The sequence below is a fragment of the Taudactylus pleione genome, unplaced genomic scaffold, assembly GCF_031769625.1.
Source record: "Taudactylus pleione unplaced genomic scaffold, aTauple2 ptg000005l, whole genome shotgun sequence".
In the NCBI taxonomy this organism is placed as follows: Eukaryota; Metazoa; Chordata; class Amphibia; order Anura; family Myobatrachidae; genus Taudactylus; species Taudactylus pleione.
In genome coordinates this window covers 28,224,029-28,240,357 of record NW_028284408.1, presented here as the reverse complement: position 1 = coordinate 28,240,357, position 16,329 = coordinate 28,224,029, and the positions used below count along the sequence as shown (strand labels likewise).

At 42.6% G+C, this 16,329-nt stretch overlaps 1 protein-coding gene across 3 annotated transcripts in view; it reads left to right on the top strand.

Moving 5' to 3' along the window:
- The window catches only part of ITGA7 (integrin subunit alpha 7), a 204,778-nt gene that overhangs the window by 157,312 nt on the left and 31,137 nt on the right, over window positions 1-16,329 (top strand). For all 3 annotated transcript variants that reach the window (XM_088480251.1, XM_088480172.1, XM_088480315.1), the window contains exons 8-14: window positions 937-1,025; window positions 3,687-3,814; window positions 4,150-4,245; window positions 6,421-6,482; window positions 6,681-6,850; window positions 12,215-12,364; window positions 16,194-16,309. In XM_088480251.1, coding sequence (XP_088336377.1) covers window positions 937-1,025; window positions 3,687-3,814; window positions 4,150-4,245; window positions 6,421-6,482; window positions 6,681-6,850; window positions 12,215-12,364; window positions 16,194-16,309 — 811 coding nt within the window. The remainder of the gene's footprint in view (window positions 1-936; window positions 1,026-3,686; window positions 3,815-4,149; window positions 4,246-6,420; window positions 6,483-6,680; window positions 6,851-12,214; window positions 12,365-16,193; window positions 16,310-16,329) is intronic.

Genomic DNA, 16,329 nt, shown 5'->3' with positions numbered 1-16,329 from the left:
CTCCCCCAGTGGTACCTAACCCTCACCCCTTGGGGTGCCTAACCCTAACCTCCACCCCAAAACCTAACGCTAACCCCGCCATGCTACCTAATCCTAACCCTCCCCCGTGGCTAACAGCTAAGGGTGCCCCAGACTTACCTCCTTCGGGCTGGCATCCTTCTGGAGTCCGGCATCGGAATTAAGATAGATGTCAGTATTTCAACGCCTATTTTAAGTCCCTTGTCGGGCTTCCCCCGTCGGGATTTGGACCGGTGGCATCGCTGGTGTCATAACTACATCCCATATGTACATAGCAGGAAGCATTCTAAACAAACGGATCCTGAGATGCTTTATGGTAGAGCAATGGCGGGACGTCTGACAAGGCGCCTGGAGGCATGCCAGGCACCAGGACCTTAACTAGGGTGGTGCGACCTGTGCCATGGCACAGGGCCCTGCAGGGCAGGGGGCACTGTTGGGCCTGTCAATTTTTCTGTTTATTATCATTCTCACTTGTAGTTCCCTCTTCTTTTATCCCCAGCATCTCCTGGTCTCCCCTATCTCTTCCCCAGCCCTTCCCCAGGAGGCCATGGCCCTTTTTCAGGTGCACTATCTTATGTCCCTATTTAAAAAGGGGGGGGGGCAATGTTCTCTCTGGTACTGGGCGCTAAAAAGACTAGTTACAACAGTCTCCTCTCTCTGCATGATGTGCGGGGGTGAGCAATCACACTGATCACCCTCTTCCCCACGTTCTCATGCATAGTTTTTGCCTGGGTGTGAGAAAAACAGAGGTGCCCAAGAAAAAATGGCTGCAAGGAGCCGCCCCCGTGGCTCCAGTTAATGAGAGCAGCAAATTAGTAAAACTTTTTAAGTAGGTGGCTATGACATAGAACTCAATGTATGTTTGTGGGAGCTGAAATGTTATTGGTGGTGAGATTATAATGTTTTGTTTTGTCACAGACTTTGCAGTTGGAGCACCATTTGATGGAAGTGGAAAAGTGTTTATATATCATGGAAGCCAAACAGGATTAGTGACCAAACCTGCACAGGTAACTTGGAAGAAATACAGAATTATTAAGGTTTACTCTCTATTCCCAAATACATAGTGTTATACTGTGTTAGCCAGTAGAGTAGGTGCAGGACTAATTTTGGATACAGATATTTAATGGCTGCTGTAGTGGCACAGTGTTTGGCATCACTGTCTTGCAAGCACTGAGACCTTGTATTTAATTGCAACCAAAGTACCAACTGCATGGAGTTTGCATGTTCACTTTGTGCTTACATGTGTTTTTGTCAGTGCTGTAACAGGGCTTTAATGCGCTTTTGCTGACTCCGCCCCCTCTGCAAAAAATACATTGTGCATAGGGGGCGGGGCCAGCCAGCACCAGGAAGCACGTCAGTGCATGGAAGACACTCTGTGCAGCTGTATACACTGCAGAGTACCTGCCTGTAGTGTCCTGAGGATGCTATGAGCAGCACTTCTGCAGCGTTACTGGCCGCAGGCACCCTGCTAGCCAGAAGCAAAGGCCATGAGTGAGTGGTCACCCACTGGTATGCGAGCGGCCAGGAGGCCGAACAAAAAAAAAAAATGCCCTGATTCAGAGCGAGCGCTCGTTCAGAGCGTCCGCCTCTGAATCAAGCCCTCTCTGTGGTGGCACCGGTTGCACAACCTAGTTACGACTCTGGTTTCTGCCCGTGGTCCGTAGAATTGCCAGTGGGTTTATTTTGTTTTTATTTAAACTTGCCTTAATAAAATATATGTGACTGTATAGGGAAATTAGATTGCAAATTCTTTGTGTGGATTATATTTGGTCATGTTTAGAAAAATATATAAATGTTAATGCATTTAAAATAAATGCACCTTTGTTGTAAAGATATTCATTAATTTTCTTTAAAAAATTAAAAAGCACAGTTTGTATTTGCAGTCTTATGTGCCTCAGGCGGTGTTCAATCTTAGTTTACAATAAAATACTGGACGCTTTCCTTCTCTAGAGGAATTATTTTCTGTAATCGCTGGTCCTGACCTAGGGCCTCATTCAGAGGCGGTCGGAGGATGCAAACAGTCGCTCAGAAACTGGGCGGCCGCTTGCATCCTGACCGCCCGCCTCTGTTTCGGTCGTTAGGCTGTGGGTTTACACCCACAGCTCTAACGACCGCTAGGGTGATGGTCGCGATGGTCATTGACCATCGCGACCATCGGGGCTTACGACGAGACCCTAGGGTAGGGTCTCAGTTGTCGTAAGCCCTGGAGAGCTTCTGGCTCTATCAGAGCCGGAAGCTCTCCACTGACATCACTAGTGATGTCAGTGGGGCCTCCCCCAAACGGCAGGCGTTCCCATGGGAACGCCCCCGTTTGGGCTGCCACCCCCCCGGGCCGCCTTCCAAAAGGGGCGAGCTGTCAATCAACATCGACAGCTCGCTCCCTTTGGATCGAGACCTGCTACGACCGGCGCTGTCGGTCGTAGCGGGTCTCACGCATGCGCACGACGGCGCCGGCACCATCGTGCGCATGCTCTGTGGGGGGCCATCGACCCGGTCCGAGCGCATCGGCGCTAACTACCGGGTCTGAATGACCCCCCTAGCTCTGGGCAGGGATAAATCAGAACTTTATACATAAAGAATACAAACAGTCCTCTATAAATGTATTTGTAAAGAATATATAAGTTTTCCATAGTTTAGATAATATTTGTAGTCAGGTAAAAAGGCGCTAGCAATATAATGGCCCATGGCAGAGTTGAATATAACTCCGTTTAGTGGACACACTATGCATGCTCCTGAGATGGGTGTTTGCATCTAAGGACAATGTATCCCCACTTGTGGCTGGAGGGCGTAACTGGGTGATAAAGGGGCGTTTTGCATGGAATTTCATGGAGGGCGTGTAGTTGTGGATGCAGTCAGGAAGCCGATGTTCGAAATGCCATCCGCTGGCTTACCAACTGTCAAATCCCGGCAGGGGACTAATGACAGGCATCGAAATCTTGACATCTGTCATTATACCTACGCCGTGAGCCCGACACCTGGCATACCAAATGAAGGTAAGCCGGGCGCGGACAGCCGCGCGGGGGGGTGTTACGTTAAGGGCTCCCGGGGGGCTTAGGGTTAGACACCCCCCGGGAGGGTTAGGGTCAGGCTAGGGGAAGGGGGGGTTAGTGTTAGGAATCCATGGAGGAGGTTAGGGTTAGGCACCCCCACAGGAGACTTAGGTTTAGGCTACGGGGACGGGAGGGTTAGGTTTAGGCACTTATGGGGAGGGTTAGGGTTAGGCACCCCTAAGGGCGGGTTAGGGGGGGGGAAAGGGTTAGTTATACTTTCCTTTTTAGCTGTCGGGATCTTCACTGCTATAGATCTTTCAACATAGGTTCGGCGGTATTTCATACCGATTCCTGTAGTTGTGAGTATGCAAATATACTCCTATGTTCAGATGGATATCTTGCACGCAGGATAGGGCGGGTGCAAGCGAGCGCTGATAGTGATAAAATCAAGCATATTGATACGGGCAGTGTGGTTGCGTACATTTGTACAACTCTGCACTCAGGTGAATATTTGCATATAGTCCTGGGCAACCAATGAGGGTGTAATTATTTCAGACTTGTGTTCAACTATGCATCAGCCACCCAGTGAGGAAATGGCATTTAATGAACTGTTGATATCCTGGTTGTTTGCTTGTTTGTTACTACATAACACCTACCCTCCTGACATCTTCCTCCAAGGTCCTCGATGGAGTAAGTGTCGGTATAAGTACCTTTGGCTATTCACTGTCTGGGGGCCTTGATATTGATGGAAACTCATACCCGGACCTTGTGGTGGGATCGTTATCTGACACCGTGGTCCTTTACAGGTGAGTTTCCATAAAGCTTTCAGGGAATTTCTGCATTAAGGAGCTTAATGAACTGTATACTGTTGAATGATGATAGCCTTCATTATTGAGATATTGTAATGGTTGGAGAAAATATAGATACTGTATATACTAGTTGTGCTGCATACTACCAATTATTTTAGAAACATAACTGTTCCTGTAGCTTATGTTGGTACCTTACTTAACAGTGAATTTAGTTGCTGTTTTACTGTTTCAAAAATGCTTTGTTCCTATAATTGATAAATCATTGTATTTGACGGTCCTGTTTTGAAATCTTGCTACCTGCTGAAGTCATGCATTTATTCTATTTGCCTCAGATCCCGCACTGTTATCCGTGTCCATAAACAGGTTACTGTAACTCCACAGAACATAGACCTGGAGCAACAAAGCTGTAAGCATGGACCCGGGATATGGTGAGCAAATATATATTATATTTATAAGCAGATATTTTATTTGGCTGCGCAGAATAGCTACAGAAATGGTACAAATTACTGCACACAATATAGGTAGTACAAATTATTACACACAATATAGGTAGTACAAATTATTGCACACAATATAGGTAGTACAAATTATTGCACACAATATAGGTAGTACAAATTATTGCACACAATATAGGTAGTACAAATTATTGCACACAATATAGGTAGTACAATTTATTGCACACAATATAGGTCGTACAAATTATTGCACACAATATAGGTAGTACAATTTATTGCACACAATATAGGTCGTACAAATTATTGCACACAGTATAGGTAACACAACTTATTGCACACATTATAGGTAGTACAAATTATTGGACACACACTCATGTACAAGTAGCTTATCTGTTGTGCAGAAACAACTAACAATCCGGTACCAATACTTGAAAAATTCTCTCTTTTTCTGTTTGTAATTTTTTAATAACAACAATTGAGAAATACTTTGTGGTTATTGCTTTGGCATTAATCCACCTTTCCAAAATAGCAAAAAGCAGGATTTTATACATAGGTTTTCATAATAAAATCTGCACTTGAAAACTATAACGTGACCTTGAATGAAATGCATGCAATGTGTGTGAATAGTACGGAAACCCAATATAATTTAAAAAACTAGCGAACACTACAAATTATACTTTTCTCTCTCATGTTGGTGTGGAATTTAGCTACACACGGTTTTATTTTATTATTGTTATCATCTTTAATTTATAAGGCACTACAAGTGTTCAGTAACACCGTACAGATGGGATAGAACTAGGAATAAGTACCATAAGTACAAACTGATACAGACATAATTACAAAATGTCGTTACAATTATATAGAGCAAACAGTCGGCTTACAATCTATAGGGGATATGGGAGGACACAAAAATGAGAAGCAGGTAGAGTAGGAGAAGACAAGACAGAGGCTGGAAACTTAAGAAGAGCTATGGGAGGCTAGAATTAAATATACAGTGCAGTGTTCTCCCCAGAAAATTATTCCAGCCGGGTGGAAGTAGCCGGGTGTAATAGCCGGGTGGAGGCCTTCACAATAATAAAATGTTTTAAATCCTGACCTTATAATGATTTAAACTTGAAATAACAATTTATATATTAATTCTCTTCTTCTTAGAGGTCCAGATACTGTCCCCACTTGCAGGCTACACAGAATATATTTTTTATACAGCTCTACAGATACTGGCCCCATTTGCAAGCTCTCTTTACTCAGTTCAGGTGACTGTTCCCATCTGAACTTTTATGCAGGAGGAAGGATCTTTGCCCTCCAGCCTGACACCGCCCTGCATTGTGATGGACAACTACCCCCATGATCATCCCCTGCTCAGCACTCTTCCCTGCCCCAATGCCATGTCCCCTGCCCGGTACATCCCCCGCCCAAATGTGCCATGTCCCGTCACCTGGAACCTTCACTAACATGTCCTTATTGCCAGCGGACACGGAGCCTCCAATGTGAAGAACGTGACGTTGGCGCAGCTCGGAGTCGCATCCGGCATCCGTGTCCGTGGCAACAAGGACATATTGAGGGTGACCAGGAATGTGGTGCATTGGGGCGGGGGGAAGTGCCGGGCGGTAGGCTGTTTCTGCCGGGGGCGAAGCGACCACAGAAAACAGCCTGGGGAGAACACTGCAGTGCTAGGGGAGTTATAGTGCTACCCAGGGTATTCAGTATTAAAACTCTAAAAGGGGCACAATATAAATAAAATCACATATATGGAACACATCAAAGTACCCAAATGACATGTATATAAAAAAATAAAAAAAAGTTCTTAAAACATCTACTGAAACAATGTCCAGACTCAGTAAACCTTCCCCAATGAAATGGCGGGTGGCTAGCTATCTGTGGATTGGTGACCAAAATAGTGGGAAGAGGACAAGTGCTTAATAGTGTAGTAGTTTAATTGCTGATCTATAAGGGAATTTAGCACCCAGTGAATTATGGATAAGCACTACTATGTGTCTATCAGACACGTGTCCAATCTCTCGTGTATTTCCATCTACATGATATTCTATTCCTATTTGAACATAACCTACTACACTATTAGGCGTCTTCTCTGCACTATTCTTATATATAAAGTGAAAACTGCAAATGACCATTCCTCTCTCATTTTAGTGTGGAATTTAGAGTGTGTTTCAGCTACAGCGCCTTCCCGACAACCTACAATCCAAAAATCGGTAGGTAGACATCTTGAGTCAAAATAATTTTCAAATTTTTAGCCTGAATAAGTTTTCACAATCTGCTTGTATATATGTTTTTCAGTATAAATTGCTCTTGCCATTTAGATTAACCCAGTTTATACAGTCTTCAGTAGAATATAGTGGTGTATTAGGCACTCGTTTAAATATTCTGTTTCCTATTATATTATATTATAGTTCTGAAATGTGTATTTGAGGCTGAGACAGATAAGAGACAACAAGGAAAGCCCAGCCGGATATATTTTCTACACCGCCAACCTGCTGATTCGGATCACCAGTTCAGTAGCACAGTGGAGCTTCACAAACAGTCCGACAGCCGCTGCATTACCGCTACATTCCAACTACAGGTGACCAGAAGCTTACAGTCACATTTTCTTCTGTCCTTGCTTATAGGACACAATTTGTAGCACAGTATTGGAGGCTGGTTGGTGTTTATACTGTTTAAAGGGACAATATAACATTTTCTTCTAATGCATAACAAGCAGCACACTCACACTTTGGATTTGGATCTGCCGCAGAAAACCATCTGATGGACCTCATGTGGGTTTGTGAGTCTGAGAGTAGAAATGCCACCACAAAGCCCAGCATATTACCACTGTAGCCTCACCTTAGTCATTGCTTACATCTTCCAAGTTTCCCTAAATGCTGCTCAGTTTAGCCTCATGTGCGGCATAAATAAATCATAAGTAGAGGGAACAGGTCTTTCCAGCATTTCAGTATTGTATATCTCAGTGCAATTCCTACAATGGAATGTGCCTAGAAGTGGGCGCTTCTGGGTAAGCATGTAGGATGGTGCAAAAAGGCATCCAATCTCCTGTAAATATCTTGTCTTGCAAAATAATTTATTGGGGTTTTTTTTCAAGTGGGTTATAAAATGAGGCAAATGACTGCACCAATTTACCCAGCCACCTCTTCCTATTAATACATCCAGAAAAAGTTTTTAATCTCGTAAAATTAGTTACCAAAACTAAACTCCTTGCATGTTGTATAACATTCAAAGTATTTACTGATACAGGTAATATCCCCATGTCCCAAAGGTCTCATTAGGTGGCCTAGTGATATCCACAAAAGAATATGCATAATTATTCCATATCGTCTCTTGTACAGACTATGCTACATGAGGGGTCTCCTTTATAATATTAAAATCTGTCTCTGCTAAAACTTCATATAATGTCCCCCCTTTCCCTTCTCTGCTCCAAACTATACATATTAAGATCTTTTATAGGGGAATTCAATATGGAGCGATAAGTCCGTTTTTTGCGTTAATATCGCACCTATGACGTCATTATAGCAGGTTTTAGTTTTACACTGTATTCAATTTCAAAGACTTTTCGCAGGTTCGAAAAGTCTTTGAAAAAAAATGGGGATAACTTTTCACCACTGAAAAGGTGGCGAAAAAAAGTGCAGAATTGGGGTTTAGGGGTGCAGGCTTAAAAAAAATAGCCTGCACCCCTGGGAATGACATTTTAAAAATAACTGTGTCAAAAAAAAGTTTTAAAAAAAAATAGGGACACCCCAAAAAATTAATTTAAAAATTGGGGTGAAAAAAAAAAAAAAATGGGAAAAAAGTGTTTAAAAATAGGGAAATAGGTTCAGGGCTATTCTGCAAGTATGCGGCAGGTGTATTCTAGAATAGGCTATTAGTGGCAGGTGCATAGTTGCAGAATTTTTAAAAACTTACTTTAGGGATATAAAAATATGCTAGTACCCATTGTCATGTACCCCAAATTTGATGAGACCACTTAAAAAAACGAAAAAAATAACCTAAGTGCTCTTCTGCAACACTTCTTCAATGTCGGGAAAAAAACACCTGCTGCGGCTATTTAAATCCCCGACTTTCATTTGCAGGCTAAAACGGCGGTACCCATAGTGATCCCCCATGTTTTAACAACTTTAGGGGGGTCCTACAATTTTTTCAAGGAAAATTTCATTTTTTTACGCAAATCCCACTTCGCACCTTCCCGTTTTCGTAGATTTGATATTGAATACGGGGATAAAGCCGGAGCGTGCCCGATACTTTATCCCAGAAAAAACTCCGATATGAAACGTAAACTTTTCTGGTACGTTTTGTGGTGTAGACCTTGCGCCATTTTAGATGCCCTTCTTTGTACAGTCTCTAATGTATTAATATCCTTCTGGAGATATGGCCTCCAGAACTGAACACAGTATTCGAGATGAGGACGTACCAATGACCTATACAGTGGTATTATCACTTCTTTCTGCTACTGATTCCTCTCCCTATGCAACCAAGCATCTGACTTGCCTTCCTCATTGCTTTGTTACAATGTTTGCTTGCCTTTAAGTCACCTGAAATAGTGACTCCTACATCCCTTTCCTCTTCAGTAGTTTCCAGTATAATGCCAATAATACTATATTTAGCCTTTGGATTTTTGAGACCCAAGTGCATGATCTTGCATTTTTTGGCATTAAACTGTAGTTGCCACGTTCTTGACCATTCCTCTAGTCTAACTAGATCATCAATCATTTGTTTTACCCCTCCTGGTGTGTCTACCCTGTTGCATACCTTTGTGTCATCTGCAAAAAGGCATAGTTTCCATTCAGTACAATTTGCAATGTCACAAATAAAGATATTAAAAAGCACTGGTCCAAGTACAGATCCCTGAGGTACTCCACTGGTAACATTTCCCTCTTGAGACTGCACTCCATTTACTACAACTCACTGTTAACTATCCTGCAGCCAAGATCTTATCCATTCAACTATCTTTGTATCCAATCCCATGCTTTCCAGTTTATTTAACAGTCTGTGATGTGGAACTATGTCAAAAGCCTTACTAAAGTCTAGATAAGCTATAGCTATGGCCCCCCCTTTATCTATTTCCTTAAGCTGGGTACACACTGACAGACAAACTGGCCGATCAATTGATCGGCCAATGTATCTGCTGCCCGTCGGGCAGTGTGTACCGGCAATATGTATGTGAATGTCGGCGTTCACCAACATATGGCAGTGGATGTTGCACAGCCAATGGACAGATATGCCTCCAGATATATCTGTCCATCGGCAGGTGTGTACGGATGGTCTGCAGTCCGCCCGTACACACAGAGCGGCAGCCACGAGGAGGGGGGTGGGCCACGCCCCCATTCGCCGGAACACGCCCCCCGACACGCCCCCTGATTGCCTTGACCCGCAGATGATGGCTGTTCAGTGTGTATGAAGGACCATCATCTGCAGATATATGCACAAAAGAAGAAATACAGGTGCACAACTCCAATTAACTAATTGATTATTAGTAAATACATTTTTGCAGTGAATAGAGGTTTTTGGCCTAATCTTGGCCAAAGTTATGGGCCTACCCACCACATCCGGGTAACCTCTGTCTGGTAGGTCCCTAACATACTAGGGTTCAAATCCAGTGTGCAGGACACCTCCAAACTGGCCCAGCTAAGCCGCCCCAGGGCATTGCCATAGTAAGAAAAGTGCAGTGTAAAAGAGATAGTTAAGAGCAGCCACAGTTGCATATAAAGAATGAAAATAAAAAAGTGAAGTACATGTATAATAAACAAACAGAGAAGGGTTATAATGTGTTATAAAAGAAAAATGTGTTATAATGCGGTGCCCTGAAACAGATCAACCAAAGCAATCCAGGGGGACCCACGCCCCAAACATTTACCAAAGCTGCACTACACAGTCTAAATATTTGCAGGACTTACCTAGGGTCCCTCTTCCTTGCTTCCACTTTTGTGCAGTGGAACAACGTTTGCTCTTTTCCAGTAGCTAGTGACTTGTTGAATAATTCTGTTAATGGTGTTTCCAGCACCCCTTTAAGCTCTTTTAGTATCCTTGGATACTATACTATTTATACCCCTTTCAGACATACGACCCGGGAAATTTCCTGCTCAGACCCAGGAATTTCTCCTGTGCAAATTCCTGGGTATTTGGTCGAGACCCCCCTTTCACACTAGAGCGTCTACCCGGGAAATTCCCAGGTAGACCCCTTTCAGACATAAGCAGGGTTTTTTAGTTTTTAATATTACCTGCCTCTCCTCTACCCTTCCTAGCCTATCCCCTTTCCGATGATGATGTCATCATCATGCAACAGGCAGCCGACCAATCACTACAGACATTTTATTTTATTATTATTAAATTATTTAAATGTGCCCTGGTGGTCCAGCGGGAGTGCGGGTGGCCCGCTTTGGCAGAGACCTGCCGGCGGGTGTCCCCGTCGTCCGGCGCTGGGGGTGGTGAGCAGCAGCACTGAGCGTCCTGTAGGACGCTCTGCGCTGCCAACTCAAAGCAGCAGCGCTAGGCGTCCTATAGGACGCTCTGCATTGCCAACTCAAAGCAGCAGTGCTGGGCATCCTATAGGACGCTCTGCGCTGCCAAATCAATGTAAAAGCTGCTTGGTGCAGCCTGGGAGTAGTAAATTCCCGGGTAGCATCATTCAGACATAAGCGGAAATTCCTTGGTCGATTGAAGGGTCGACTACCCGGGAACGTGTTCCTGGGTAAGTACCTTTCAGACATACGCAGCAACCCAGGAATTTGGCTGAGGCAGTCCAAATTCCCAGGATTCTCGGCATGTCTGAAAGGGGTATTAGTATCCTTAATACTATCTTCATATTCAATTCCAGGACAATTTCGCCGATGCGGAAACTCAGGGCCTGATTCAGAGCCGGACGCTATCTGCGCTCGCTCGTTCAGAAAAAGGGGCCGGATATTTAAATAGAGCGCTCGCTCTTTGTGGTCTGTTGACGCCTCTATGTCTGAGCGAGTGAACAAAATATGCGCTCGCTATTTTGTAAAAACGCCCCCTGGCCGTTCGCATCATACGTCATCTCCGCTATTTATTAGATTAATCAAGTACATCAAAAGGCGTCTGAACTGCTCGCAGTGCTTGGATTTTCCTACCGCAATCATGCGAACAGTTCAGGCTAAGAGACAACCAAGTGACGTGGCCGATGACGCTGCTTTGTTAATTATGCACACCCTTAAAACGCCCGTTTTGACCGTTTGGCACGCCTGCGTTCGGATCTCCACTCTCCGTTTTCAAGCACCTTCCCCTGTTACCACCCACAAACGTCTCATCCTGTCACTCAAATTAGCAGGCACTCGCAATTTTGCGAACACACGATTTCCGACCGCAATGACTGGTTGGAGTATGCACATTACGACCCATGCGCAGATGTGCGAACATCGCTCGGAGCGAACGAGCGGCCGCTTACGATCGGCTCTGAATCAGGCCCTCAGTGCATTGTCATAGGCGGAAAAGTATCTCCTATGAATAGCAGGTGAAAAAAAGTGCAAAATCATTATTTTGGGGTGCAAACGTGGGGAAATGACTCAGAACCCTTGGGACAGCCCCCAAAGGACAAATCAACCTCAGCACACCAAAAAAGTACTTTTTCTAATTACACCTGCAACTTAACTGTGGCCCATTGCCCACTCTTTCAGTAGTGAATACTGAACAAAATAATTATTAAGATGATCAGCTATTACATTGTCTCCCTCAACAATGTTGTAGGTTTCTCTTCAAATGAGAAACATGCAGAAGGTAGTACTGGGCAACCGAGGTAGCAACTTGTAGTTATAATCTTGTGGATAGGATGATAAATTAAACTTTTGGTAAAGTTGGTATATCCTTTAAATGACTGTTCACACCTCCCTAATGCGTACTGTAAATAACTGATCTCCTTTGTTCAGATTAAAGACCACTTTCCTCCTTCCTGCTCACTGATGTGTACACTCATTAACAGGAAGACATTAAAGACAAACTTCGACCAATCCCAGTTACTCTGACATACAACATACTTGAAGCTCGGCACAGGAGGCAGTCTTCAGTGGAATCGCTGCCCCCTCTCATGCCTATTCTAAGCCAAGAGGAACCTAATTTCTACCACACAGAGGTGAGCCCAACATACTGCACTGTATAACTGCAATATAAAGAAAAAAAGATGTTAATTATTACAAGTTCAACATTCATCCTCACTCCCAAGAAAGCTGAGAACAATTAATCATTCTTCTAAAATTCTCATATACCTGGATGATCTACAGTACTGTAATTACAACTTAATGGAACAGTTATTTTATGTGTGCATTAAAGTTAGCTGCATTCCAGGAAGGGAAATACAATGTAGGAGAATAGCTCATTTCTCAACTGTTGCTAAGCAGTCATGTAGAAAGCTTGCTAAATAGTTCTTATTAGATAGTATTATGTGTTTGTATTATTCCAGATTTAAAGCATGTCATTTGAAATGAAAAAAGCTAAAAGATAGATCACTCCCTAACTCCGTGAATATTAAATTGGCCCAAGTGACGGGAAATATATAATCACTGTCATGTTCTGGCTCTGGGTGAGGACAATGATAAGATAAAAATGTTCCATTTCTCCACTCACCTACATAACGCAGTGGGCACCACTGGGTCCAAAGCTGCACCAACAACAAAATATGGAGGGATACAGTGTATCCGGAAGTATTCACAGCGCTTCACTTTTTCCACATTTTGTTATGTTACAGCCTTATTCCAACATGGAATAAATTCATTTTTGTCCTCAAAATTCTACACACACTCCCCCATAATGACAATGTGTAAAAAGTTTTTTTGAGATTTTTGCAAATTTAATTAAAAAAAAAACCACTAAGAAATCACATGTACATAAGTATTCACAGCCTTTGCTCAATACTTGTTGATGCACCTTTGGCAGCAATTGCAGCCTTAAGTCTTTTTGAATATGATGCCACAAGCTTGGCACACCTATCTTTGGGCAGTTTCACCCATTCCTCTTTGCAGCACCTCTCAAGCTCCATCAGGTTGGATGGAAAGTGTCGGTGCATAGCCATTTTCAGATCTCTCCAGAGATGTTCAATCGGATTCAAGTCTGGGCTCTGGCTGAGCCACTCAAGGACATTCACAGAGTTGTCCTGAAGCCACTCCTTTGATATCTTGACTGTTTGCTTAGGTTCGTTGTCCTGCTGAAAGATGAACCGTCGCCCTAGTCTGAGGTCAAGAGCGCTCTGGAGCAGGTTTTCATCCAGGATGTCTCTGTACATTGCTGCATTCATCTTTCCCTCTATTCTCATTAGTCTCCCAGTTCCTGCCGCTGAAAAACATCCCCACAGCATGATGCTGCCACCACCATGCTTCACTGTAGGGATGGTGTTGGCCTGGTGATGAGCGGTGCCTGGTTGCCTCCAAACATAACGCCTGACATTCATGCCAAAGAGTTCAATCTTTGTCTCATCAGACCAGAGAATTTTGTTTCTCATGGTCTGAGAGTCCTTCAGGTGCATTATGGCAAACGAAAGAAGAAAACAGTAATACTACTAATGGAGCGCTACTAAATGGGTGTATAGCATTAAAAGAAAAAATGAGCAGCTGTAAATAAGAGGATAGTCAGTCCTCAATAGATACCACAATATATACAAACAAGAATAAACAGTGCTCTGGTAATAAAAAATAAAATTGTATGTTTTAAAATTAATATTAAAATCACACATAAATAACAAAGAATCATACAATAATAAATAGGTTTTTTTACACAAATCTTGCATTATTCTCAGTTGGTAATTCCTGATCACACAGAAAACCAATTCAGATATCCATGTGCTAAACGCTGATGGTAATAAGAATAAATGTCCAGCCAGATAATTACCCAGTCCAGTATCCACAAAAGTATGGGGTCCGTTTGGTAATAAAGATGTAGTATACACAATAGGCTCCCCAGAACACAGGTATGTGAAGGGCTTGGTGGGATATCTGAATTGGTTTTCTGTGTGATCAGGAATTACCAACTGAGAATAATGCAAGATTTGTGTAAAAACCTGTTTATTATTGTATGATTCTATGTTATTTATGTGTGATTTGGGTATAATACCTAATATTAATATTAAAACATACAATTTTATTTTTTATTACTAGAGCGCTGTTTATTCTTGTTTGTATATATTGCATTTTGGCAAACTCCAGGCAGGCTGACATGTGCTTTTAACTAAGGAGTGACTTCCGTCTGGCCACTCTACCATACAGGCCTGATTGGTGGATTGCTGCAGAGATGGTTGTCCTTCTGGAAGGTTCTCCTCTCTCCACAGAGGAATGCTGTAGCTCTGAGAGAGTGACCATCGGGTTCTTGGTCACCTCCCTGATTAGGGCCCTTCTCCCCCGATCGCTCAGTTTAGACAGCCGGCCAACTCTAGGAAGAGTCCTGGTGGTTCCAAACTTCTTCCGTTTACGGATGATGGAGGCCACTGTGTTCATTGGGACCTTCAAAGTAGCAGATATTTTTCTGTACCCTTCCCCAAATTTGTGCCTTGAGACAATCCTGTCTCGGAGGTCTACAGACAATTCCTTGGACTTCATTCTTGGTTTGTGCTCTGACATGCACTATCAAGTGTGGGACTTTATATAGACAGGTGTATGCCTTTCAAAATCATGTCCAAACAACTGAATTTACCACAGGTAGACTCCAATTAAGCTGTAGGGACATCTCAAGTATGCTCAGTGGAAAATGATGCACCTGACCTCAATTTTGAGCTTCATGGCAAAGGCTGTGAATACTTATTTACATGTGATTTCTTAGGTTTTTTTTAAAATTAAATTTGCAAAAATCTCAAAAAAACTTTTTACATGTTGTCATTAATGGGGTATTGTGTGTAGAATTTTGAGGACAAATATGAATTTATTCAATTTTGGAATAAGGCTATAACATATCAAAATGTGGAAAAAGTGAAGCGAAGTGAATACATTCCCGATGCACTGTATATTGCTTAAGCACAAATATGATCAAACAGTCTGCAAGCTAGCAGGTATAGGTAGTTTGTGTTGAAACACATCGGGTAAAATGTAATAGGGTGAGAGTTTAGAAAATGTTAGATTTTAGCAGTAAACTATCACATTGGTCGAGTTTTATCTTCAAAATGGGAAAACATCTGGATGAGAGTTTAAATCGTGAGAGTTCTTTGAGTCTAAAAACATGCGAGTTTGCATGTACTTGGACTTTATTACATTGGCCAAGTTTAAAAAGTGTGAGAGTTTTACTGCTAAACTTTCACATATTCTAAACTCTCACCCTATTATATGTGGCCCATCATCTCTAGTCTATTCTTCCACAAAGGCATAGAAAATGGAGCCTTGCTTGGTGTAGAGTTGGCTTAACAAGCCACGGATACGATATGTTGGCCTTTTGGCTCCAGTGTGTACCCGGCTTCAGATGTGACTCACTCTGCATGTATACAGAACTGTGTGTCTTTTTTTACATATTTTCTTGGACAGAAATGCAGATTTTACCCCATAAAGAGACACATATGTCCAACTTTCCTTCAGGCCGTGTATGGTTACATCTTGTTTTTATACTCGCAGTTCCCAACATCTGAACACAATATCTTGCTTAGAAACTAACATGTCATTCTGTGTATGCTTAACTTTAGAGAATAATGATAAATGAACTTTTCTTTTTGTAGAAAGCAGAAAAAATAAAAACAGTAAAGTAGATACTGTATATTACATTTATAAACTATGTGATTGCCATTAGACTGGGTGTTATACAGCAATGTAAAGGTAATTACTCCCATATAGAGGGATAATTGGTCCTTTGATCAGCAACATAACTCTCATCGTCTTCTGTCAGTTGTATGATTGGTTATTTATCCCTATTTTATTGTGTTTTTTTCTGTCTGCAGTTTATATATCTCACACAATTAATAAATGATAAAATGTGGTGTCTTTGCTCCGAATCAGGTGAACTTTCTTAGAGAAGGCTGCGGGGAAGACAAAATTTGTCACAGTAACCTGCAGTTGAACTACACTTTCTGCTCTCGCGTAGGCAAAACTGAGACGTTTATACCCCTGCCTGTGTAAGTACCGCATGTTCAAT